The 27,575-nt window shown below is 34.2% G+C and overlaps 1 protein-coding gene across 2 annotated transcripts in view; it reads right to left on the reverse strand.

Moving 5' to 3' along the window:
- Positions 1–1,206: 1,206 nt before the first annotated feature.
- LOC100159373 (beta-1,4-glucuronyltransferase 1) overlaps positions 1,207–27,575 on the reverse strand; it is a 72,131-nt gene continuing 45,762 nt past the window's right edge. Inside the window, exons 3-9 of one of the 2 annotated variants that reach the window (XM_001942626.5) lie at positions 24,113–24,249; positions 23,305–23,534; positions 16,031–16,511; positions 14,841–15,327; positions 3,925–4,167; positions 2,725–3,066; positions 1,207–2,379 (exon numbers count right to left, since the gene is read on the reverse strand). In XM_001942626.5, coding sequence (XP_001942661.1) covers positions 2,869–3,066; positions 3,925–4,167; positions 14,841–15,327; positions 16,031–16,511; positions 23,305–23,534; positions 24,113–24,201 — 1,728 coding nt within the window. In that variant the 5' untranslated portion in view covers positions 24,202–24,249 and the 3' untranslated portion in view covers positions 1,207–2,379; positions 2,725–2,868. Of the gene's footprint in view, positions 2,380–2,724; positions 3,067–3,924; positions 4,168–14,840; positions 15,328–16,030; positions 16,512–23,304; positions 23,535–24,112; positions 24,250–27,575 lie in introns of those variants that run through there. The other variant, XM_029490795.1, reaches the window with a different exon arrangement.

The following is a 27,575-nucleotide window of genomic DNA, read 5'->3' on the forward strand; positions in this document are numbered from 1 at the left end:
AAAAAAAATAAATCAACAACCGATTTATTAAGGAACTTTCGATTTTTTTCTTTGATTGTAGTAAATTATTTACGGACAGATGAGATATTAAAATACTCTTTCATATACTATATACATTTTTTTACAATTATTTGTGTGAAAAAAAATTAAAAGTGTAACTTATGGCAATATAATATATATAGTATAACTGTATAAGGTACTCAAAGTTTAAATAAAAAATCAATAATAATAATGATGAAAATATTCTATCGGTTATCAACTCGACGATCTGGTAAAAAAAAAAAGTAACTTCGACCAAGGCTTTGCGGTAAATTGAGAATTGGTGGATATAATTTGAATGCATTATAGCGAGTGGTGTGTGTATACTTTTATTGTAATTTTACAATAATAATCAGAATAATATTGAGTTATTATTGTATTGATTACATTACATAATACTTATTATAATATTACAATAACGATGCAATGCTCAGAAACGGAATTTCGGCATTTTTCATTTAAATGTACCTATATATGTAGTTATTATTCGTGTTGAGGAAAGATATTATGGAAATAAAAGACAAGTACCAAACGTTACAACGTATATAACTTTATTACTTTTCAAATAAATTAAAAATATCATGTCCGTACATTATATTATATTGGCAATTGATTCTTACAAGCAAATTTTTTTTTTTTGACTGGAGCTATACAAATTATTCCTATCGATAAAAATATTATATATCTGCACGTTATTTCGGATAACAATAAAATGGTACGACATCAAATATTAATAATACAATTATTGTTTTAAATATCAAACGGTTACAACTTTTAAAACCTACTATTACGATATTCACGTACCGTGCAGTTATATATTAATATATAGATCTAATATATATTGTATGTAGGCATATGAAAAATTGTTACAAATGCAATCGATTCGGTTATATCGTCGTTGTCAACATCATTGATTAGTCTATAAAAAATAATCTTACAAGCATACGAGAGATCACAATAAAACGTTATAATATCTTCTATACCGTTATACTGATTTTTTCGTAAAATATATATTCATATTTTTTATAATCATAATAATATATTCATATACGTATAGGTAAGTGTACTAATGTGTATAGTCAAAAATTTGATCTGGCATTAACGATAGTCATACTACCAATAAAATAATAATAATATTAATAATAATAATAATACAAATAATAAAAGTATAATATAATGACTGTATATATTATTCTTGTGTGTATATTAAATAACTATTTATCGTACATATTTTTCTTATACGCTAATTAGGTTAACTTAATATGCCTACGTATTTGTTTGACATCATCAATACGTATGCATATAATAATAGATCAGCGATTGATTGGCAAATTATAATTTTATATAATGGCATAAATATTAAATCACAAACTACTTAATGATAGTATAATAATAATAATAATAATAATAATAATGATAATTGTATACAAGAAGGACTTAAAACAATACTTATGATCGCATCGAATAGCATAAACGTTTTGATACTCAAAAATTGACTAAAAAAAAAATAAATAAATAAAAGGGTTCTGACGATTTAAGTGTATGCGCTGAGGGAGAAGGACGAAGGGTGAACGGTTCGATACTAAAAATGTCAATGGAAAATTGTCTAAACGTTTGCAATTGGAGGCGATCCTTTTTATCCCTTTGAAAATATCCCGAACACCAAAATGAAAGAAGTACAATAGTAATAAAATGAAATATATTGCGCGTTTAAGAAGATGTATGATAGAAAAATCAACATAATATAATATAGAAGACGAATGAAAGTGAAAAATAATATTATGTAGCGGAGCATTAGCGTGTCGAGTGGTGTGCTCAGAAAAGTATAATAATTCCGTTTGATTGAAGGCTTCAAATGTACACGTACCTATAAAACTAAAAATTGGCATCTATTTTGTACAGGCGTTAACAAAAAAAAAAAAATTTTAAAAAAAGTACAATTATATTTTTTTGGTTCTCGACAAGAACACATACGATACATAGGTTAGTAGGTACTATTATGTACATCGAGCTATTTTATATGTGTATGGGCTGTGTGATAATTAAAAAAATTTAAATAAACTTATTTTACACGATAATTTTACGATACAATATAATAATAATAATAAAAAAAAAAAGTGACGCGAGAGATAATACCGCGGTGACGCGTATAATTCCTTATCGTATGTCGCTGTCGGAAATGAAACACTCGTCCCAATAAGTACTGTACACCAACCCACATACACACACGCATACACAGCCACCACGTGATTGTACGTATTGAATGATATCCGGAAGGGGGAGGGGGAGAGGGAAAATAAAGGAAGCGTATACATTTAATCTATCAGTCGATGAGTCTATCTGAAAAAGAAAAACAAACGCGTAAATTAGAAAAATAAAACTCGGTTAAATATACGTATATAAGTACATAATAATATTATAATGATATAATTTATTAAGCATGCACCTTGCACAACCTATTTTTAATTTTTATGCGCTTCCGTTGTGCAAAATCATCAAAATGGTGAGAGCAGAGTGTGCCTAAAAAATCATTTTTCACTTTGCATATAATTTTATATTATTATGAATTATATTATTTATATTATAACAATATATAATAATATAATAATTATATGATAATATTATTATGGAAACAAAAGCTAAGTAAAATATTGATGCAATAGTCCGGACGGACATTTCACTGACCTGTGGTCCCTAACGCGCCGAGTGTGCTCGGCGCGACCGTGCGTCCCTATATATAATAGATGTGTGTGTGTGTGTATGTGTGTGTGTGTATATATATTATCATATAATATTATATACAATACGTATGCGTCATACGTATACGCACTACACGGCGCATCCTTTTTTCACGCCGTACAGGACCTTGAGCTCGGGGAGTATGACTTTCTTGATGAGACTGTACGTCTTGGACGCCAGCACCTGTCGGGCAGGGTCCTTTTTCAGCGTCTTGATGCCCGGCTTGTGCGTCAGGAAAGCGTTGTCCAGTATGTGGAACTCATAGTCGAGCACGCACAGCGTGTAACCCTGTGTGCACAGAATAATAGAACGAGACAATGAGAACCAATCGCACTAATTATTATATAGGTACCTAGCTATCATATTATCGTGATGCCTTTTAACCCCCTCTCCGCCCCAATGATAACGGAAGGAGCGCGGACGGAACATTACGATCCCGAGGGCATTACCATGCGGTAAATACATTAATACTCGATATGATAATAATATAATATTATGATATTTTTATGATGGCGAATTAGCATATTATATGTACCTACATTGTGTTATTATTATTTTTATTATTATTAAGAGACGATGATCGATTAATGTTTTATTTTCGTGAAGACGTCCGTCGGGACCAATAAACCCCTTCGGTATAATATAATACGCACAACGATATAATACGTTTATACTTTTATGGGTATAGGCACATAGAAATACTCAGAAAATGGCATAAAATTCTGAAAGATTTTTAAATTGGGACTTGAAAGGTATTTTTTAGTGATTTTTATCAATTTATTGCGAAACAATTGAAAAGGCATTAATAACAATAATATTAGTAATGCGTACGTTTGGTATTGCATAAAATATTTTTAAAATTATAAATTTATCCTGAATATAAAATATGGGACTATCTACTATTATCTAGAAGTATCAGCTGTATAACTTATATTATTAATGTTTACTCGAATATGCAAAAACAAAATATTACCAACTATCGAATCTACGTGTTACAAAACGTCGACATATTCAGTCAGAATTACTTCAAGTTAATAAAAGAAAAATATGCACATATACAAATCCGGATCCTATACTCACTACTGTAAATATTACAATAATTATTAACGTTTTTGCTAGTGACGATCTGTACACACGCTCACATACCTGAGTCATTTTGTCCATTTTACCCTCCCAGCTCAGTCTCTCGTCGTACAACGGATCGTTGTGTGTGCCGATGAATATCGGCTCCCAGTGCAGATGATATCCGGTCCGCTTTCCCGTGTGGAACACACTGACACCAGGTTTGGGCTTGGCACTGGCCCATTCCTTGAACTTGGGCACCGTGTGACAGTCAGGACACACTTTTTTGTGAAAAGTGATGGCCGAACCGTTTTTAAGCATCGACACCTGTTGTAGAAAAAAAAATGATTTAATCAAAAATTGCAAAGGCCGTCGTATGTATGTAAAAAATGAAATTATTGCAATGTATTGGCACGCATAGTATTTTAATATGTTATACTATCACGATTGTATCAGAGAAAACGAGAGACCGGTATAGGACGATCAAAAGCCTGTAAAAACTGCAGAGTGAAAGTTTATAATATCGCAACGTTTGTATTTTGTGCAAACAGACGTGGTTATATAGACGGGCGCCAGCAGCCAGAGGACGAGACATTGACAGTAACAAGGAAGAGGGCAATCGTCTTGGGTCGAGCTCCGAAGAATAAAATTATGTAGATATCGATATTAAATTACGCATACAACATCAAGTTGTAGGTCTTAAAAAAAATTTTTTTTTCTAAAACTAAGTTTAAATACATTTTATTCTTATATATTTCTCATTTTATTTTAGCGGAACGATGTATAAACGGTCGTAAAAGTCGTCTGATTATCAATTTATATAAAAAGGGTGTGATTCTCATCTGAGAAAAAAAGAAGTCGGTTCCTGATTGTTAAATTATTTTATTAAAACAAATTATCTTCCGGTTGTTTTGCGGTCAAATTAATTTCCACCACACTCGTCAGGATTAAAATGTAATAATGTAATCTTGATAAAAGGCGAATACCATGGACTATTATTTCATTAACAATATTATTTTAATGGTACGTCCACCAGGACGAACGATGTCACGGATTAATGCCGAACACCACCGCCTCCACGCCGCCACCTACGACCCCGTCACAGAGCGACTCGGCTTTTGTTTCATTCTATCCGCGTCGACACGTCTCTTCACTTCTCGCCGTGCCATTAATATTATTATAATAACATCGATGGTGGGGGGGGGAGATGAAAATTTTATAATTCTATAGCCGGGTGGGGTGGCAAACCACCAGTAACAACCCACCCCCACCTGACCGGTGGAGTATTAAAAAGCGCTTTATAAGGATTATTACGCCCGGGAACTTCACCGCAGCGTATTATAGTCATTTGGCATTCGCGTTTTCGCGTACGCAAATGTCGTGGTACTCGTGAGTCGCGATAACAGTTTTAATTGTTATTTTTATTATTCCTATAAAATAATAAATAATTAACTAAACAGAACAATAATTTTACATTCGCTCGGCGTTCCAAACTAGTTTTTGTTATTTTTTCTTTCAATAATAATTACAACGAGGCTTTATTAAAAACTATAGAGACAAACGGGTTTCCTTCTCGTGACCGTTGGCTGCACATAGATCGTTTATTATAATATTATCAAGACTATGGCCCCACGGATTCGGGTAGATGGATAACTCTTATAACATAAACACAACCCACAACGACATAAATCATATGCCTTTTGGATAATATTATTATTAATATTTTAATACGAGTTCGGCCGCCTGTTAATATATATATATATTATATAAATGTGTAATAATCGACATCGTCTCATTATTATTATTATGCGCTCGTAATTTACGACGGAATCAATTACGCTCCGGAAACGCGTATTTTCCATGTATTAACCGGTGAATATTCTGTCCCGGGGAGGAATTCATTATGACAATATAATATAGTTAATAGTTATTATCCTACACTATAGGTATGTACGAGAAAATAAAAAAAAAAATAAAAAAGTAAAACGACTAATAAATAATAATAGGACGCGGTAAACGCCAAAGTAATCGTTTTGAATGTCTAAAGATGATATTAATATCCGTTATGCGAGTTACCTATATTATATACGATAAACATAATAATATTATAGTCACGTGGCAGAGTATCTATTTATATCGATCGAAACGTCGTCTGTGGTCTGCAGTCGTGGGAGGGGGTGTGAATAACAAAAAGAAAATAATGCTGTAAAAGTTACGACGCGATGATACATATTATATTATATTATAATTACCTACACGCTTGTGCTTACGATGTAGTATAATATTATCATCATCAACCTTGGAATGTGTTTCACAAACGGCGGCGGCGTTTGTCAATTATTATTATTTTGTAGGTGTAGATATATATACAGCTCTGAACTCATTATAAATATCGTAATAATAATATGTATTATAATTATTAGATATTATTTCGTGGTGTTCCGTCGTTTTTTTTCGGTGGACAATCGCGTTTCACATCCAAGCGAAGACAATACTAACTACATCATAACACGATAAATGAATATTATATTGTTACAATATAGTCGGAAAGTGTAGCGATATGGCAAAAGTGCTGCCTGCCCGTCGACGATCGTAGTAATAACAATAATAATATAAAATATTAATTTTAGTGAAAAGTTTTCCCCACCTCGTTATAATTTTGTATCGGTCCAGAATTGTTTTGAACTAAATCGGTTTCCATCAATCAGAATTATTATTAAAATTAATAACAATTTGTTTGAATTTCAAATCATTATGACAAAACGTGAAAAATGTATTATTAGTGTTTCGTTAATATTTTATGATCAGACTTTTTCAAACAGGTTATTTTTGTCTACTTAAAATTGGATAATACAATTGATGACAAGTAAATTATATACACTTGTCATCTGGCTCTTGCAGGTCGTCGTCGTCGTCGTCGCCGTCCCTCCAACCGGACCCGCGACGAATTTCAAGGCAGCCAATTCCAGAAAACATTCGTTATGGTGTCGTACTAATATAATAATATAATATATATTTTTTTTTCGCATATTATATAAATTATACATATTAAACTTGTGCAATTTCATACATGAAGTCAGGTACCTAATAGTAGTGTTAACAAAAAATATATAATATTTAACTCTAAAAGTTAAATTAAATCACAAAAACAACGCAACAATATGAGAAGTTAAAAAAAAATCTAATTTTCAATGCCTGAAATTTGAACTTCTAGCGTGTACCGAACGAGCACTTACACGAGGAGCTATGGACACTTGAAAGTGCAGTTTTTCGTTCGTATTATATTCTACAATGTCGGCTATAGTGGAAAACCTTAGATCAGCGTATTGTTCCCGTAAAAAACGACTGAAACGAACCGACTGAAGATTTATTGCAAAATATAAAAACGTTTTTACTGGTATTTCTACGGGCAGCGGCGGATACCTGCGCTCACCCGAATTGGTATAATAATAATAATAATAGTGATAATAATATAATGCATCCTTTTCTTTTCTTTATTTTTCACTCTTGCACTCTATTGTGTATCCACAGAGCTACAACCTTGCGGTTCGTCAATGGAACCATAATTCAAATATATACGTATTTGTTTATAAAATTCCTATTGTTCTGCGGACGAGTGTATTTGGTACCCAATGCAGTAGTATTATTATTATTATTAATACAATACACTCGCATAATAAAATATACCTATATAACATCGTTACATTGAGATGCCCGCGGCCGAGATAATATTATATCCGCGTGAGGATGGCGATGACACGATAACGATCAGATTATACACTACTAGGTACTTATAATATACAGGGTGATTCATCTAGCACGCGTACCTCCATTTTAGTCTTTTATTTATTCAAATTTTTATTTTTAAAATTTTCAGGAAGATAACCTTAAAGACAATTGCTTTATAATATACATACACAAGCTTGGTGAATCACCACCCTGTATATACATGATATTATTATAATAGTATGTATAATGTGCCTAATAATATATTAAGCACTCGCTCATATTATTACTATCTGTATTCTGTACCTACATTCTACATATACCCACCCATAATTAATGTGATGCGTATATTCAGCCGCCGCCGTTCTCGTACCGTTAACTGATTGTTTTTACATTTTGATTTTTTTATAATAACATAATATTATTATTTCCTGTAGTCGCGGCCGATAGGCGAACCGTGAAAATATTATACATTATACCTACGCGCGTGTATAGCGTGTGTATTATTATTGTTAATTATTATATATAGGACATAGGTATTGTTAGCTGTGTAGGGTTTCGTTTCTTTGAACTTGAACTTTAGATCCGAATCGAAGACGAGAAGTCGTCGTCGTCGTCGCAGTTGTCATCGTCGTTCTCGCCGCGGTCGCGGTCGGTCGTGTTTTGCAGTGGCGGCGGAGGCCTTGAATGATAATAATAATATAATAACAATATAACATTATATGCTATACTATTATATGTCTATATACATTACAGGCGTAATGTGTCTACGCGTGGTTTTGCCGGAAAATCGTAAAATAAATCCCGCCGCCACCGCTCCAGCGACTTTTAATAATACACCCATATAATATATAGGTACCCGACAAACAGAAATTACACCGCCGGCCGTTGCAACTGGCTATATACGTTGGGCAGTAAAACCGAAATTAGTTTTTCCCGCCGTTAAGGTATATTTTTTTTCCAGCTAATTATTAGGTCCTCGCTCAAGTTTTATGACCGACCTCTGGATTTTATTAATATACGCCGTGGCATTTTCCGAATAATAATAATAATAAAAAAATAATCGTGCATTGTATACAAAACGGTGTATAGTTTTTCCGAGACGGAACTTTTCGTACGAAGAAAATGCTCGATACTCGCGGTGGCGTAGAGCTTTCACGAACATAAAAACGTTTCGGTCGAGAAAAAATCAAGAATTAAGCCAAGTTCTCCAACTACCGATGCTAATATTATATAACACCTATACCTATATAATATTATGCTGTACATAATATTCTATATTGGCCAAACGACCGGAATTGGCCCAATCACCTCAACGTTCTAGGATATACTTCAGAAAATATAATGTTCCCGGAACAATGCGCTGTTACCATTACTTCTGCAAACGCAGTTGATTTATTAATACAATTTTATGAACATAAAAAAAATGTAATATATTTATCCACCTCGAATTCCCGGAATTTTTCTCGGATATGTCGTTGAAAAACTTCTACCGATCGTAAGCGAATTATGACGTGTACAGTGACGCCGAAGTCCAAGTTGTCCTCTTTTTTGAAAAACGTGACCGGCGAGCTACATTTTATTTGCATCATAACCTTATTATGAGTATATTTAAGCCATTGTTATGAGTATATGTTTATTAGGGTACCTATCTCTATTTACTAATATTAAGATGCATCGAGGCCGCAAAGTTTTGAAATTGCCTAACTACATTTTAAAAATTTGGCGCCACTGTAATGGTAGGTAGGTAAGGCGTAGTTAACGCATCTAACCCCTTTAAAACAATCACTGCAGTATGTTTCTAAATCATCTTAAATATATTTCGTCGGTCTCGGATGTCGTCGTACCGAAAAGCTATGTCAGCAGAACACCTTTGACTCAGATAAATCATTATAATGCAGCGTGCGCGGTTTGTGTGCAAATTCATATGGTACACCGAAGACATAATAATATTATAATATTATACGTGTAGCTATATTATATAGGATGATTCACGGAGCATTCTCACCCCGTTTTTCTTTTAACAGTTTTCAAGTTCTGATTTTTTTTTTTTGTATACTCAAAAACAGTTTTTTTTCATATTCTTGAATTTTTTTGTACTAAAGGAATGTCCTACTAGTAGGAACTAACTACTTATGGAATATCCTGTGGCAATACAAACTTCTGTTTTTCAAATGTGAATCCCCTCATTTTTAATGTGAATTATTTAGTGGATAACTTTTTGGTGTACTTAATTCAAAATGTGAATGAGTAGTTTCTTAATTTTTAAGATGTTCATACTAAGGATAATCAGTGGCGCCAAAATATATATTTACCTATGACAATTGTCATAGGTGATTTTAGTAGTCTGGGGGTCACCTTTGTTATTCTATAGTTATTTTATGAAAATTTGTTTAATAGACAACATAAAATAAATTATACTTGGTGTATGGTAATGTAATTATAAGAAATAGGTGGGTGTCAAAATTTTATGTGGAGGTTTCTAATGTCATTGGTGAAATTTTGGACTTCAGCGCCACTGAGGATAATAGTCCTTAAAAAATATAAAATAGAGATACATTGGAACTAGAATATATTATACTTGGGTGATTTTTATAAACTATTAACGTTGCTAGACTAAGATTAATTAATGATGTGGCACTAAGATTTTTAAATCACTATAGCCTTCCTTATCTTATAAACTCATTACAATGGTTCTTTTATCCTTAGAACGCTAAGTTGAATTACTCAAAAACTACGAATTTTAATTTTGATACGTCGAGTTTTTCAGAAAAATTATCCACTGAATAATTTACAGCTGAAAAGAAGAGGCCGTGCTCATTTGAAAAACAAGTTCGTTTCTCCACGGGACACTCCTTAACCAGTACAAAAAAATTTCGAGGATTTGAAAATATGGTCTGTAAGCATATTTAAAAATTCCACAAATCAGATTTTAATAACTGCGTCATTGGTGAGTCACCCTGTAGACACACTGCACCAAGTTTTAATGCCAATCCGGTGCATTGCGCGTTGTAAAACGGTCGGACAATGGCAATATAATAATAATATACGACGTATAAATTACAATAATAATAATATAATGTGCGAGCCAAAATCCCTGTCGTTTTGCGCTTTGTATAATACATTGCAGCGCTTACGTGACTTAATAATGATAAACAATAATAGGTATTATAATGACGATACCGTGAACGCGGTAGGTAAACGTTTTGAACAGAATATGATGTAATATTTTTGAAATTGCGGTCCGCAACCGACCCGATTCGATTTGTATATTAATTTTTCGGAAGTGTGCGATATTGTACGTGAATGGAAATAATATGGGAGAAAAAATAGTTTAAACGAGCCGAACGATGTTTGGTGGTAATAAATACTCGTAATCGTCAATATTGCACCAATCGTTTTCAAAATATACAAATTAATATAATATGTTAATATAATTTCCGAGAAAGTATTATAGTAAGATTATAGAGGAATAGGATGTTTATAGTAGGTAACTATAGGTGAAACTTAAAATATGTGATTTAATTCATATTATTTTCTAATTTAATCAAAATATGCATCATAATCGCATCGTGTATATTTATTTATTAATATGTATTTTTTAAGCGATTCGTTTTTTAATTAACGCCTTAAACGTGTTTTTTTTGTTCTTATCGTTTACTTGATTTTTGTTTTACCGTAAAATATGTATTATAATATTACATAAATGTTGAGATTAACTAAAATTTAAATTCGATCGATTATTTATTCATAATTAACCGTATACGGTGTGATGTGCTATTTTATTTTTATGCATGAAAAAAACTATATTATTTAGGCATAGTCTAAAATATTCAGCACGATTAACGAACGCCTTATTTGCCTGATAATGTTACAAATTTGCACTCGTGTGCTTATCAAAATTATAATGTACTTTAAGATTTTGATTTTAACTTAAATGTATACCCTGCACTGCACGTGCAGGTATCGAATGGTATACTTGGTTTGTTACCGTGGGTACAACACCATAAAACGCATTAACGTGCATATCACAGTCGTGTTCTTTTGTATTTTGTTTTATCGTTAAAGGAAAAAATCGTTAATTTTTGTGTAATAGCTTAATAGGTATACGAGTATAACCCATTAAAAGCGGTCTTATAATTATGTCATTCTTCGATAGAACATGATCAGAGATAACTATTATATATTATTATTCCTAAAATAGACAAAATATCTCGCTCTGATCAGTGGAAAGTCCTGCTATGTCTAGAGATCGGACTTGAATGCCATAAAAATCTATTGAATATATTATATAGGTGCATACAGCTATATGCGCTTAAATAGCAACAAAACGGTCATTTAAATTTTTTTATTCGCGGACTACAATATTTTTACATTTAAAATTAAGGTGAGTGTATTTTAAGTTTGTGTGAATTTTAAATTATTTAAAATATTAACATAAATAATTTAACTCTCTACGCTTGATGTCTATACAATCAACTTACGATATAGATATGGTACATTATACAACAGCTATACAATATTATAAAATATATTGTTAGTCATGAATTCACGAAATAGGTACAAGATTAAAATCTCAAATGAATATATTTATTTTTATTTGCGAAGTTTTAATTCAGTATATTATTATTATAGTACTTCTATATCGACAACAATCAAGTGCTAAAATCTTAAAATGAACAATATAAACCGTAAAATCAGGAAATATAGGCACTTTAAATTTAAAGTCTGAACGTACAATAATCTACTATATTTTTATTTGTAGGTAGTCTTAGAATTAATTTTAAAAAGTCTAACCTACAGTCAGTGGCGCAAATAGGAAACATTTTTAGGAGGGACTCAAGCCCCAACACATTTTTTTTTAAATTATAATTTATAGGTACATACCTTTAAGAATGGTATACTATTATTTTTTGAGGGGGCTTTGAGTGATTTTTAGGGGGGCTAAGCCCCCCTATTTGCGCCACTGCCTACAGTAATAATATATATAATTAATAAAAAAACCACACGGAATTCAAGATAGTTCGAGCCCTATAATCTATGACGTATTTACTTTATTTGAAGAAAATTCTAATTAATATTTTATCCCTTTCAAGATGACAAAAATTATTATTATAATGTCTACGTATACCGTCGCCCGAATCACGGAAGAATATATTTATGATTGGGCAGTGATTATGGCTTTTCGGACAAGCAAAATCGAAATGTCGTACGACGTAATAAGCTATATAGAAAAAAATAAAATAAGAAGCGTTTAAAATTTAAATGCTACCGCAGACTGTTTGTACCTCGCGATATTTAATATGTGCTAGCAGATGTATTATAGTTGTACGCAGACGGAATGAACGCAGTTTGAATAATAAAATCTTCTGTGCGTTATTTTTAATTTACACGAATCTAACTCTCGCGAAAGTAAGTATAGGTGTGCAATGTTTATTATTATACCTTGGCAGCTATTCGGAATCTTAACTCAAACGCACGGATTTCAAAACAAAACGTTTTCATTTTCAGTCGAACCGTATAATATATATATTGATTAATCATATCGTCGTGGATATTCTACATATACTATTTTTTCCCACCTCATATTATTGTGTCTCGCTGATTAGTGATCGGAGATCAGTGGTCAGTGATTACAACGCCATACCGTATATATGTTATATTTAACGCTTAATGCAGACTATAATAGAGATTAATATACCGAATATTGAAATTTAAAGTAATAATAACATACAATATGTCGATAAAGAACTTCGTCAAGACACGGTGGATTGTATTTAAAATTGAACCATAGTACGCATTTGCTTTCACTCGATAATTGCTACTCGTGATGTAACAGTAATAATGCACAGTAATTTTGCATATTATGCGATAATTGGTAAGTAAAATGTATTAAGGTTACTTCGTGTATAAATGCACAATGCACAGGATTGTGTGTCCATTTTCAATATCACCAAAGCGCGTTGTATATAGTATAATAATCGTCACCTTGAAATTTTAATTAAGCTCCTAAATACATGTTATTTATCATAAAACTCAGCCATTTGAAATGTTTGTTTGGACTATATAATTTTTTTTTGCAGTATACCGCTATATACCACCAAAGTACTATGTTTACACTGTAAAATTATTTTTTCCCTCGGTGCCAGTGCACTATAATATTATAACAGAGCGTATTTTTATTGTTCGGCACATGCAAAGAAAAAGTTAAGTTATTTTAACGAGGTTTTCATTCAATAGAAAACTTATACTTTTTAGCTCTTTCAATGATTTAAAAACTCGTTTAAAACCGTAAACTGTTGCGTAAAAGAAATATAATAATTTCTCATATAATATATTGTAGGGTCTTAAACGATTTTCGGATGAATATAATAATATATTATAATATGTTACGCGTATAGCTATGAAAAGACGGCGACGGTCGATCGCGGTAGTAAATCGTCGGTACCGACGCGATATTGGCGTTGAAGATATTGTTATAAGAAATATCAGTTGCGGTGACTCGTCACCACCTAGTACAATGATAGGTATATAATGGTATAACAACAACCACAACTACAACGGTACAACGGTAGTCATAATATAATATAATATGGATCCCTGGTCACTGCAATATAGATGGCAACGAACAAGCAGATACCAAACTCGCCCACTCATCTCCAGATGCTCTCATCTTCTCCTATAACGACTTAAAGAGAATAATTGAAAATGACACGTTACTGCAGCGTGTGAAATGGAATGAAATGAATTGTCCACCAAGCTAGACGAAATTAAAAAATCCGTTCAACCTATTCGCTTCCCTGTCAACACCACAAGAAAATACTAGACTTCCATCGACCGTCTTAGCGCTTGACACACGCGCCTCTCACACACACATGTAATGAAGAAATTAGACCCCCCCCCCATATGTGTTCATGTTGTCCCTTACAGTAAAATATTCAGTATATTCTAACTGAATGTAGATTATACGACAAGGAGAGAAGACAATTCCAAATATCCGATCACCTAGCTGAAAAACTCAACCCAGAACCCGCAACAACGTATCCAATAGCAGCTCATCCAGTTCCCCCTATCTCAGAAACTCAGCTTACAAATAAATTGTATCTTATACTTAATATTTAATCGTTTTTCATTATTCGTTATAATATATATCGTTAGTTAAGCAACAATCATGTAATTTATAAATTTATTTGCAATGTAAAATGTCTACAGCCGAATGCCGCGGACGGTTTGCTTGATGGTCATCTAAATAAATAGATAATATATTCACTCACCAGTTCTTTCTTGTCGGCCGGCAATTTCATGTGGGACGCCAGCTCGAATATCGGTAACGGGAACACCATTGGCTTTGGGCGTCGGAGGGGAGGGTCTTGTCTCCGGACCAGGTCCATGAACCCCTCGATGACGCCCGGGCTGGGGTACAGCTCGATGTCGGACGGTAGCACGTAGTGCGTGGTGGCCGACTCGCGGGCCACGTTCCGGCCCACGTTCACCGGGTACAGCAGCTTCTTCTGCACCTTGTACGCGGCCGACGCGTTCGTCCACGGCGGCGGTGCCGAGCAGTTGGCCACCGGCGCATCGATGTCGTGGTCCGTGTGTGGCACCGACTTGGGCACGTGCCCCGACCCGAAGTACATGTGGAACGTGACGTACTCGGCCACTAGCGGCGAACCGCACTGCCGCAAGTACCGGATCGAGGCCAGCGTGGGCACGAAGTCGTTTCCCGGCGTGTACAGCGCCACCGATATCGGGCCTCGCCACCTGTGGATCATCGGGTATGTGATAGTGATTATCTATAATATTGTTATTATGTACGGCCATAATATACGAGTGAATGTGTGAGTAGCGTCATATCATGGTGTGTGTTACTTCCTGTACGAGGGTATTTCTGAGATGAGATATTTTTTTACTATACACAACTTCGTTTTGGCTCTGTGATTTATAGTGGTATGTTAAAATTTGGCACCTTTAATGTTTTGTAATTAATACCTACGTGTTTTTTGAAAAAGTTTACGACATTTTATTGTTTTAAATATATTATGTGGGGGTTGCAGTTGGTGAGATAAAAGTTCAAAATAAAATCCAAGTGAAAACTTTCGCACGCGTTTGTTCCAAGTATAGATGATGTCCGAAAATCCATTAGCCTATAAATATTTTTACGATAATAATGCCGTGTACGGTGTACAGGAACTATACATTAACACAAATGATAGGGTTAGGAAAATTGATTTTGTTGGTCTGATCGAAAAATCTTTTTTATTATCTTTTGGTGTTGAAATGGAATAACAATGTAAGTACGGAAGAAATGATAAACATCCGTTTAAAATGTTTCCACATCGTGATCATCATCAAAATCGTCATCCCACCCACTGCACTTCCTTCGGCTTTCATCAAAAACTTTCCTCTACAAGCCAAAACCGTTGACCCACGTTTAGGGTCAGGATAGAACCACTTTAATATTTACCTCTCCAACAGCGGTTCCAGGTTGTCGAGGAACGTGAAGTCGGCGTGCGTAGTGTACGTGATAGACTCGTCACACCGGAACCAACGGCGGGCCGGCACATAGTTGTACAGCACCCAATAATCGCCGCGCTGGGCGATCCGCCGGCGGTTGGACTTGTCCTTACAGCCGAGCAGTTCGCGGAGTGGCCTGACCTGCTGTACAACAGCGGCCGAGTTCGCCATCGCCATGGCCACGGCGGCCACAAAGGACGTGCCGGCGGTGGTCGTGGCCGACGTGGTGGTCGTCGTGGTAGACGTCTGCTGCTGTTGTTGGGTGGGCGCGTCTTTTTTCTCGGGCGTCCACGATTCCGCCGGTGCGGCCGCGGCCGATCCACCGCCGCCTGAAGCAGACGAAGTGTCGGCAGCATCCAACGATTCGGCCGCAGCAACCACTGACTTGGGTTTGATGCGCATCACATGACCGTCGTCCCGCAACGTCGTCCCTGTAAACAACGACTTAAATTATAATAATATGTATGGGCATATAGGTATGAACAAGGCCCCACGAGGAGGGGCATTGTTGGACCAAGAGTAAAAGGCCCCGGCTATTATAGGGGCCCGTTGAAATTAACTTATATTTTTAAATGTTGATAAGAATACTTATTTTACGATATAAATGTATACCTATTATAATAATATATTAAGTCGTTATTTTAACCTTTTATTGCCTAGACATCTTGTATGAGACACCGGTATCGCTTGTAATGGGTTATATTTTATCGAAAGTTTTGGATAGGGCCCGACAAAAGCATTTAGTACACTTGATGTGATAGGGTGGCTGGGTATGAACATAGCTGATATAGTGGCGGACACCATTATCATGATGGTCTTAAACGATGACTTTGCCATTTTAACACTAGTACTGCTCGACGCTCGACCCAGAAATAATTCAACCTCCTAATATTATAATTTAAATATTTTAAAACCGAATCGGTCCAACTCACTGAAAAAATTTCAGTCTACTAGTTGGGAATACAACATTTATTTTGGCACCAAAATATGAATAATTACAGTACCGCGGGAGAGCTCGAAAAATGTTTCCTAAAATAATATATTTTTGTTGATTAAGCCGTTTTAGCGCTCTACGCTTCAATGTCATAGGTACGTAAAAAGTTCATTATGTATGTACATTTTTAAATTTAAGTATTTAATAACAATGTTGTTGGTTTTCTTTATTATACCTAACTTATAACAGTTATATGTGTTTGAATAATTAGTTATAAATTTGACTGTTGCAGGAAGACAAGCTCATATTTTTTTGTTTGTGGAGTTTTATGAAAATTATTGGAGAGCCATTTTCGTTTCATATATTTTTAAGTAAAAATTCGAAATGTGCTGAACACTAATAATAATGTTATTAGTTAAAAATCACTAATTATTAATATAAAAATGTTTATTTATTATTATATCAATTTTTGTTTTTATAATATGTCTGTGTATCTATAACGAAGAGAATTGTTCGTAAGTATCTACCTATACAGTTTCTTCTTTAATAATGATGAGTACAGTTCATAATAATGTATTTTATAAAACTGAAATATACTTTTATAGATTCGGGTCACAAATTGGTTTGCAAATAATGATGTCGCGTCTTTGGTACTATATAGGTAAATTATTGATGAGCTGATATCAATTGCACGTACTTTCACGGTGAATGAGTGTCTAAATTATTATCTCCAAAAATCGTTCAAACAACCACTTGTCGATAAACGCGTTTACGAAATGATAAGAAAAATCTCAACGACTGTGACGGAGGGTCAACGGGTTAAATTGTCGGAAAATCATAATACATGAATAGTCCGGAACCTATTAATATACAAAAAAAGACCGTTGAACGGTTAACTGTTAAACGTATTGTCACTACGAAAACAAAATACCAAAAATTAAAAAAAATATATAAAGAATGCTACTTGATATTTTTCGCCTACAAGGAAAATCTACGAAAACCATAAATATTGTTTTGTGAAAAAGTAACCATGACAACGAAAAACCGGTCAGAAACGAAAAATGTGTATCCAGCCAAAAAACGTAAATTTATGTTAGTAGCCTTTATCCAACCCCTCGCCCATCCCCCTCAAAACCAGAAACAGTGGATGTCGCCGACGACGTCGATGAGTGGACGATGCGGCTTGCGATCGAATGTAAATATTACTATCAAAACATTTTTCACAAGGTCGTAATGTGTAGTAATAGTTGTAGCAACAGCTATAGCAACGAACATTACGTTATACAGTGCCTACCTATAATGAATAATAATAATAATAATCGTCGGGGTAATGCGCGCGGCAGAAGGTTGTGTGGTTTTTGGACGCGAGGGAAATCGGTAAATCAGGGCACGCGTCACAATTGAATTCCTTCGCGCACGGTTTTCGTTTTAATTATGCGCTCGTTATACAATTATTATTGCATATTGTGCGATTTCATCGTCGTGGCGGCCGACGAGCTTCTATATAGGTACGTATTGTGATGATCAAACGTCTCATAGTTGTAGTGTAATCGGTCGGTCGAATGTGTGGATGTTTCACGCGAAAACCACAAAACGTTAGCGGTCGGTAGGTGGTAGGAGGGGGAGTTTGAACAAACTGCATGTGTCGTCGTAGTCGGTGACAATTATCATTTTTTCGATTTGTTTTTTAAGTCTGCTGCAGCTCAGTCCGACGAACGCCTGTGATCATGAACCGACGACGTAATAATAGTATTATAATATAGTATAATAGCTCCTCGAAATACGCCATCACGCATGTGACCAAAAGTAATTGTATAAAATTATAATAACGACACGAATTTTCGTAGCTAAAAATAATTATGTTGTATATTATATACATTGCGCATGTACCTATATTATATACGTACTTAAACACTATACCTATACATTGTACCATAATATTATATAGCAATACGACGATTACACGGCCGAGATAACGTACGAAAAGTCATTTTGTTTTGTGGGTTTGTAGCCATGGGGGTGGGGAAATCGCCCTTGACGACGACTGCCGCGTGACAAGTCGCATTCAGTGGTTTTTTTTGTCAGTGCGCCTTTAAACGATGATCTCGATTACTTAGCACCACACGAACGTCGTCCACGCACGTGGGGGGGGGGGGGGAATAGTAGGTATTATACGATGTGTATTTACAGTATACAAAATATAATAGTATAATATATTATCACGGATAGCATACAATACGCGCGCATTGAACAGTCAGTCAAAACAGCACGTAACGAATATACCTACCTACCTACCGTTTACGATAATGTTATGTAAAAACTTTGCGTTTTTTTTTTTTTTTTAATTCGAGGGGGAAACATATCTAACCCTGCGGCCGGGGCCCACGAGGAAAACACAATACAATAACGACGATGGTTTTACTTTGATTAAACGTAAACACACATAACTCGTACCTCCAGCCATATGTATGCATTATATATTATGTAAAATGTGTGCGTAAAACGGATAGTTTTGTGTCGCTAAAACGGTGGTGTATGTACATATTACCTGCGGCGCGGCAGCCAACGCGATACTCGAGTATAAATAATAAATATGTACTTATATGTACTATGTACACCGCGTTTGTGTTGAGCAATTTATACGATGTACATTTTTTTCCTATTCGGTTTCGACGAGCAGCATTTTACAGAGATTAGTTTTTGGTTTGCTCCCACATTATGCGGGACAAAAAAAAAATTTGTGATTTTCGTGTTCGATAAGTATATATTGACTATATATATATATATATAGTCAATCGGTTTAATCAGGTGAACTGCACCGTTAGAATCTGGTACGCATATTTCCATGCTAAATATACATTAGCCACATCGAAGAGTACTGTAAGATGCGTACATGACGTAGGAACCTAACACACACAGTGTCTAACACTATAATATTAAAATATATATAAGTATACATAGTATATATATAACCTAAAACTACTACGCCGCCGTACAATTTATTTAAGAAATAATGATAGACTGCCGTGCAATGGAATCCAATTTACATTATCGGGGATAACACTATGTGGAGTAGAAAAAAGTAATTTCTTTTCGAAGATGCAGTTTTTTTTCTTTTCAATTAGCTAAAATACGGTAAAAATAGCAACGGGCGAGAGTAGACGCATATAAAATGTACCTATATCTTTTGATCACCTCGTCCGTTTAGTATATAATATACTGTACAGTGATTGTGGATTGCCTTGAAGTTCAGTTTTAATTTGTTTAAACTAGTTATGATTTTATAAACATGTTTTTTATATATTATATTCTAATGTTTACGATATGTGTATTAGTGTTACAATACTCCAACAGTGTATAATAATATTTACAGCGTTAATAATATTGTATATTTTGCAAATTGCATGAACAAAATGTGTACTATAAAATCAGAATCTGCAATGGCTTAATTTGTGGATTACCGTATCTGTATCCCGTAGATAATCTACGGATGCATTTATTTTTTTGTACCCATTTTTAATGTAAAGTGTTTTAGAATGTCTAGAGTTTACTGGGACGGTGATGATGCAAGTATACCTAATTCTCTCGGGAATTATTTGGCCACTTGTACGAAATCCTTGAGAAGTTTACCCAATTGTTTTTTTCCTTTTGAAGTTAAGCTATTTATAACTTAAAAGTTAAACACCAGAAGCTCGAATTAAATATGACATTATAACATACTACTATTATTATTTAGTGTCGATTGAACTGAGCATAATACCTACTATGTTTTCTCTTTAGAAATTGGTAGTTATTGTAGCTGAATATTAAGGGAATGCTATGGTAATTAAATGATTATTATTATTCAACATTTATGATGCATATTTTATGATTTATCAATGCAATTATAATGAGTTTTTGTTTTTTAACCGAATTTTGTTTATTTAAGGTTTTTAAATTAATAATAAACTCATTTTACTGTAACCCAATTTTATATCGAGTACTGGAGTTCGGAGGTTATAATATATAGATTTTATATGCATAATTTCACCTGTTGATATATGTAATGCTATTGCAATTTGCAATGTCGTAAATGATAACGGTTTATCGATGAAAAAAAAAATCAGAAATTGATGTTGATAATATATAATATATCGACAAGTTTTCAATGGATAAATAGCTATTTGTAAGTGTATTCTAACCATATATTATTATAATAATCAATCGGAATTATATGATCTAAATTGTCGTATTCTGTTACCGTCGTAAGTTTAATGGTTATCTATACTTGTCTATCACGGTATACCAATATGTGGTATTATTCATTGACTACATCGTACCTATATATATATATATTGCAATGCACACCGTCGTTTCGGTTTTTTCGCATTAGTGATGTCATCCGTTTTCAAGACCTTGCGAAAAATTACACTTCCTATTCAGAATCAAATTATTATTCGGCTTTGCGCATCAATCTTTTAAAAACAAAATAAATCTTATCCCTAGCTGTCGCCTTGGCGGGTGAATGCGTCTGTATACTGTGTGCACTGAGAAGCGCTATCGCTGTAACAAGCGGCCATATTATAGCTGTAACGTGTTTTTTTTCCTCGAAGGCCGACCTCTGGCCAGCAGTGAGTTTTATTAGCACGAGGTAATTTGACAATAAACGTAATTAAAAAACAAACACCGTCCGCCGTTTCAGATAATATTTTCCCCTCGCATCGCGCGCATTACGACAACTACTACGATGGCCGTCCGTCGCGTTTTCGTCATTTTGCGTGGGTACGGCACTTAACCCCCCCCCCCCCCCCCGCCGCCGCTGCCGCCGCGACAGGTATGCCGACGTGATCATGAAATACCATTTTTTTCCCCCACTAAACACCTGCGCCCGTGAGGGTTTTAGGGCACACCGAAAATGCGAAAAATCTTGTTTCCAAACTATCGCATAATATAATACAAGTACAGTATAACATGATGTATAAGCGATATTACGGGGCATATTTTAAATACTATGTATTTGTTTGAAAGTTGTAGTTTAAAATTTAAAAATCATAATCATAAAAATGTTTACCCCCAACACCCCCCTGTACCTAAGTGTCTAATGCGTAATAGCAAAATAAATATTATTCTATCCAGTACCATGTCCAAGTAACTAGTCGTAATAATGATCGTATATTATAATAAAACGATGATATAACATAAAAGCGAAGAATAACGTATATGGTACGTATCATGAAGAACGACATACGAACACGGTAACAATGTAACGTCATATAGGTTGCCTACATGCGTTGAGAAACGCATGGGATTTTTTTTAGTTTAAGCTTATTTTTTTATCCACTAATTTATAATGAAATTCCGAGGTGAATAATATTTAAGAGGATTGGAGTGCCTATATATAAAACGAGTATAATATTGTGGGTGTGTTGCAGCCATTATAAGTGTATCGAGAATATTATTTATCGTACACATTATATTGTTAAGGAAAATGGTGCACACTCCGACACTCGTTACAGTCTGCCACCCAGAATCGCGTAGTATATCGTCTACCATGAATTTATCGCGTTCGTTAAAGTTGCGTGTTAAAAAAAAAAATCTAAATGATATATAGACATCTTAGAGCACGTCCTACCTGCAGGTAAGGGGAGCGGTCGGGGTACGCACGTACATATAATAATATTATATAAAATACAAACGCTTATCGTCGTGGGCAGCAGCTATATTATAATATGATGCTGCTGTCTACAGGAAACCCTGACGTCGTCGGGTCAGGTGGGAGGTTGGTGTATTTGGCATATGTTTGCGAGTTTGTTTGTTTTCTTTTTTTTTTTTTTTGGAGAGGTGCAGAGGGGTGACAAGTAAATATAATGAGTGGGGAAGGTTCGATAGTGTCTATATATGATAATATATCAACCATGATGTTGCTGTATAAAATACACTGAAAGTAGACGCGACTGAAGTGGATATTAAAAGTGATTCAAGACGACAGGCGCACTCGAAACCGAATAAGGTAAGGTATAGAGGTGTTCAGTTGCTCTCGCGGGCAAATACAAACTTAATATAGAAATTATGTACATTATACGATGTCCTGTCGGTGTGATTCGTATAGAAAACTTTTATTATTGTACTTTTAACATAAAAATTATTTTTTTTTTGGGCTGGATACACGATAAAACGTTTCCGATCGATTTTTTGTAAGGTTTTCGTTGTCATGGTTACTTATTGATAAAAACATAATTATGATTTGAAGATTTTCTTTGCAGAGGAAAAATATCGTGTAGCGTGCTATGGGTATATTTTTCTTGGCGTACCTTGGACCGGTGTTTGGACAGATGAACCCTGTTGTTGTTGCTGTGGTTGTCCAGCGATTGGCTGTATGCTGGCCAAAAGCGCTAGCTCAGGATAATTGGCCGATCCACCGGACGCGCTCTGGTAGTAATACGCCGCCGTTTCTTTTTCCCCATTTTGAGAGGCTTCGGCGATGGAGGCCAAGTTTCTTCCGGACATCTGCACCTCCTCCACGATTTCTGAGTTTCCATTTCTATAAAAACAAAACCGTTTCGAAACATTACACGACGGTTGTCGTATATTATTATACAATACTACAAAACAATAAACACGTTGGTCGAAGAGTATAATCACAGATTATAATAAACCAGATGGTGCACTCCCTTTTCAGCTCATGTAATTCTCAAAAATGTAAAAAAATCAAAACCCGCCCCAAATCAGTACCAACACTAATAGAGAAAAATAATTTTTATGAAAAATGATTGATTCTTAACTATACATCACTGATATTTGGCACTCGCTTCAAATTCCTAACAATTGTCATATTATTTGATACAATATATACAATAATAACTATAGTAAAGGTGTTGTACAATAATTATTTTTTATATGATCCTACAGCATTGAGGTAGGTTTTCGTTATCAGCAAATTCAGAAGTACACCATCTAGTTTTATATAATTTGTGGTATAATATTATATTATTTTAATACACTCTACGATCAACGCGTTAATTGAATTCGCGAATTCAATAGAATTAGTATAGTAGAGGTATAATAGATCCGACGAAGGACGACAACGTAAAGAATCTTCGTCATCATCGTTTCACATACCCGATGGTCAAGTAGGACCCGAAATAGAACAATACGGCTACATTCAAAACGACACTCAGTCGTAGTAGCCAGTTGCGTCTTGTCAGCATAATCTAAACTGCTCGCTAGCCACGACGTCTTGTACACCATTACCGAACCTGAAACACACGACATTTACATAAATACCAGATTGCAGACGACGTGTATAGTATTTTATTATTTTCCGGCTATAGGGAGGGGAAAGCGAATCTCCGAATCACACGCGCGCGTGACACCAAAATCTGATGGTAATAACAATCGTTTCCGGAACGTCCACGTGACGGCGGTATATATTATTATAACATCGTGAATCACGTCCCAGTAGACCTGAGGAGCTGGTTTAGTGTCTTAATATATCACAATGTAGGTATATTATTATGACTACCGGCTGCAGTTACTATAACGTTCGTACACCGATCCGACACTGCAGTTGTCGTGGGCGTCGTTTGACTTTCGACGACCGTCGTCCGTCGCGAGTCACTCGTTTCGGTCCAGCTAGGCGTTACGCCAAACCGAACAGCATGCTCTAAGCGTATTACTTATAAGTGTACGATGCCGTGTTTTCAAACAATAAATGGGGATATCCGGAAGATCACATAGTGATTAAAAAATAAACATACCTACCTATATTCATTATTTAGAGAAAAAAAAATATATATATGAGAGATGATTGAGTAGTACACGCGCTTAGTACTCGAATATTATATTTATTATATGATGATAATATTAATATAATATATTGCGTGCGTATACTTTATGAATAGGTTGTCGATATCGGTTGTGTCATATTGTGCGGCCAAATTGGATTTTTTCGTGCACAAAGTGTTTTTTATTGCCCATACTATTTTTATTACTATTATTATTATTATTATTATTTTATTTTACGCGTGACCTAGAGATTAGAATGTTGGTTTGTCGTCGATACATATTTAACGATTGAATTATACCGATCGTTGTATATATAGCGTACAACGATATTATATTAAGCCCACGTACCAAATATTTCTCCCAAAATAGTGATACACAACACAATAATGATATATTATTATATTATGTGCGGTATATTAATAATAATAATAATGCCATGTGCCGTGTGTAGATCGAATGCGACCTGTATAAATCTCGATCGAAATAACAATATAATATAATATCGATTCCGCTAAATATCACATGCGTACATTACACGACGGGGCCGTTAACATTTATTTCGATTGTCCGCCTCTGTGCCATGTCATTTGCATTGAATTATATTCTGATCTCGTCCGAGTTGGGTTGTCTATCCATTTAGACGGCGCCGCCGTTGTTTGAAGAGATTTCTCTTTACGGGTTAATTTTTTTTTTCATACCATTATAGCTGACACGTAGGGATTAAAAGGGTAAAGAGTTGGAACCAGGAATCAGGTGTCCGCTATACCATTATAATTAGAATAGTCCTCAAACACAAAAAAAAAATGTTTAAATTTTCTTTCACTATCGACTTGTGTATTCACTATTCACTCCGTTTTTGCATTTCTCTGAGTTAGTTTGCTTATTAATATGTGTAAACGACATTCGGTCCTTTAGTCAGCTGTTTGCTCAAATCATACGCTGAGGTATATATACTGTACTGAAGACGGGAAAATCAACTTAACAATGGGAGGTCTTAAAACGCCTCACGGCCAGGTTGTATTCAAATTAACTTTCTTCTTGCTCAATTTCCAATAAAAATTCTTAAACTATTTTTACTTTTTATTTGGCACGGGATTCCCACCCCTGAGTACAATCAAACGTGTCACCAATACCAAATCTAAATTCTAGTTTCAGTATAATATTATTAATTTGTACTATTTCTTATTTGTTGAAATGTATGTAAAAAAAGAACAACTTGCAAAAAATGGGTTTTAGTAATTATAGATATCTTCTAATATTAACATGCGCAAAACAACCATGTAACGGTGAGAGTTTATTTCTTTTCAATCAAATTCTAACGAAATATCACTATATTCGTATTACTTATATTAGCTAATATAATATGCAGGGTGTCTAAGGTCTGCTGAAAGTATCTACTTTTATGAGAATTGTTTTCTATTCACCTCAGTCTACAGAGGTTATCCATCTAATTTTTTTTAACAAGTGTACCGTTAAGTCGGAATGACGGAAAATGCAATGCGCACGATCACAGTGCCAAATAATTGCAATACGCCATACGCCAGACGCCACTTGGGAAGTCACGATTTTCTCCCCCCCCCCCCCATATTCCCACTATTTTACTTTGTTGATCGGCTATTATTCTATTTAATAAAATAAAATTTAAATAGTTTATTTGTATGATATTCCTATACCGCAAGTACCTATATAATATTATGTACCTATAACATAAAAATGTTGGTACCTATTCATATTTATATAATGGAGTACCAATATAAAGTTTAGTTACCTATGCATGTTAAATTTTAAATATTAGTTGATTTGAATGTCCTTACTCCTTTGTATAAAATGAGTTTCCTTCAAACACTTCCAAAACGTTTTGAGGTGCTATATTATATTATTATAATATCACCCATTTTACTTTTGTCTATTTGACTAAAAACCATTTAAAACAATACCTAGGATGAGTCATTCAAAATTACTTTAAAAGGGTACTATTAAATTTCGATATATTTCTATGATACTAGTATTATAATATCGTGTAACTAACGAAGTGCATAAATTACAAAAATAGAAGAATATAATATACATAATAATTATTGTTTTGTTTTTTAATGATTTAATTTCTCAACAATCAAAATAAATGCACAACATTAATTAAGTATAAATACCTATACATATTTAGGTCGTGTTACATATTTTTTTCCCATCCAATTTTAATTACTTTTTATAGACAATCATTATCAATTTACTTTAAACGTGTTATAATAATAGATTATGGGGTAATCTTATAGTTTTGATATATTTTTATCATACAACTATGTCAATAAATTATGAACAGATTTGTATAGATAAAATAATCAAGTATTATAGTGTTTATTTCAAATATCTAATATCATAAGGTTTAACGTACCGTACAAGTGTAGAATATAATGGCTAGAAAAAAAACCCGTGGGTAATGATATTCGTTTAAAAACCGTATTCCGTATTGAAATTAGTCACCCCAACGTCCCTAACACCGCAAATATTTCGAAGGTAATTTGATGACTAATATAAACAGAATTCTTCAAAAACCCATTGTCGAAAAAAAAAACTGCAATCGGAATAAATTAATTCATTTAAACAATGCGTCAACATATTTCGACTGGAACGAATAATTCCACTTTATGTACTTTAATCAATGTTTTTACGGATCATCGGAATTTACAATTATCTTAAATAAATATATATATATATCTGCTAATCATCATGCTGCAACCAAGTACCAACTACAGTGGGTACTGGTAAGTGGTTGACATTTAAAACTATAAAGTTACTA

The sequence above is a fragment of the Acyrthosiphon pisum genome, chromosome A2 (assembly GCF_005508785.2).
Source record: "Acyrthosiphon pisum isolate AL4f chromosome A2, pea_aphid_22Mar2018_4r6ur, whole genome shotgun sequence".
NCBI classification, from domain to species: domain Eukaryota; kingdom Metazoa; phylum Arthropoda; class Insecta; order Hemiptera; family Aphididae; genus Acyrthosiphon; species Acyrthosiphon pisum.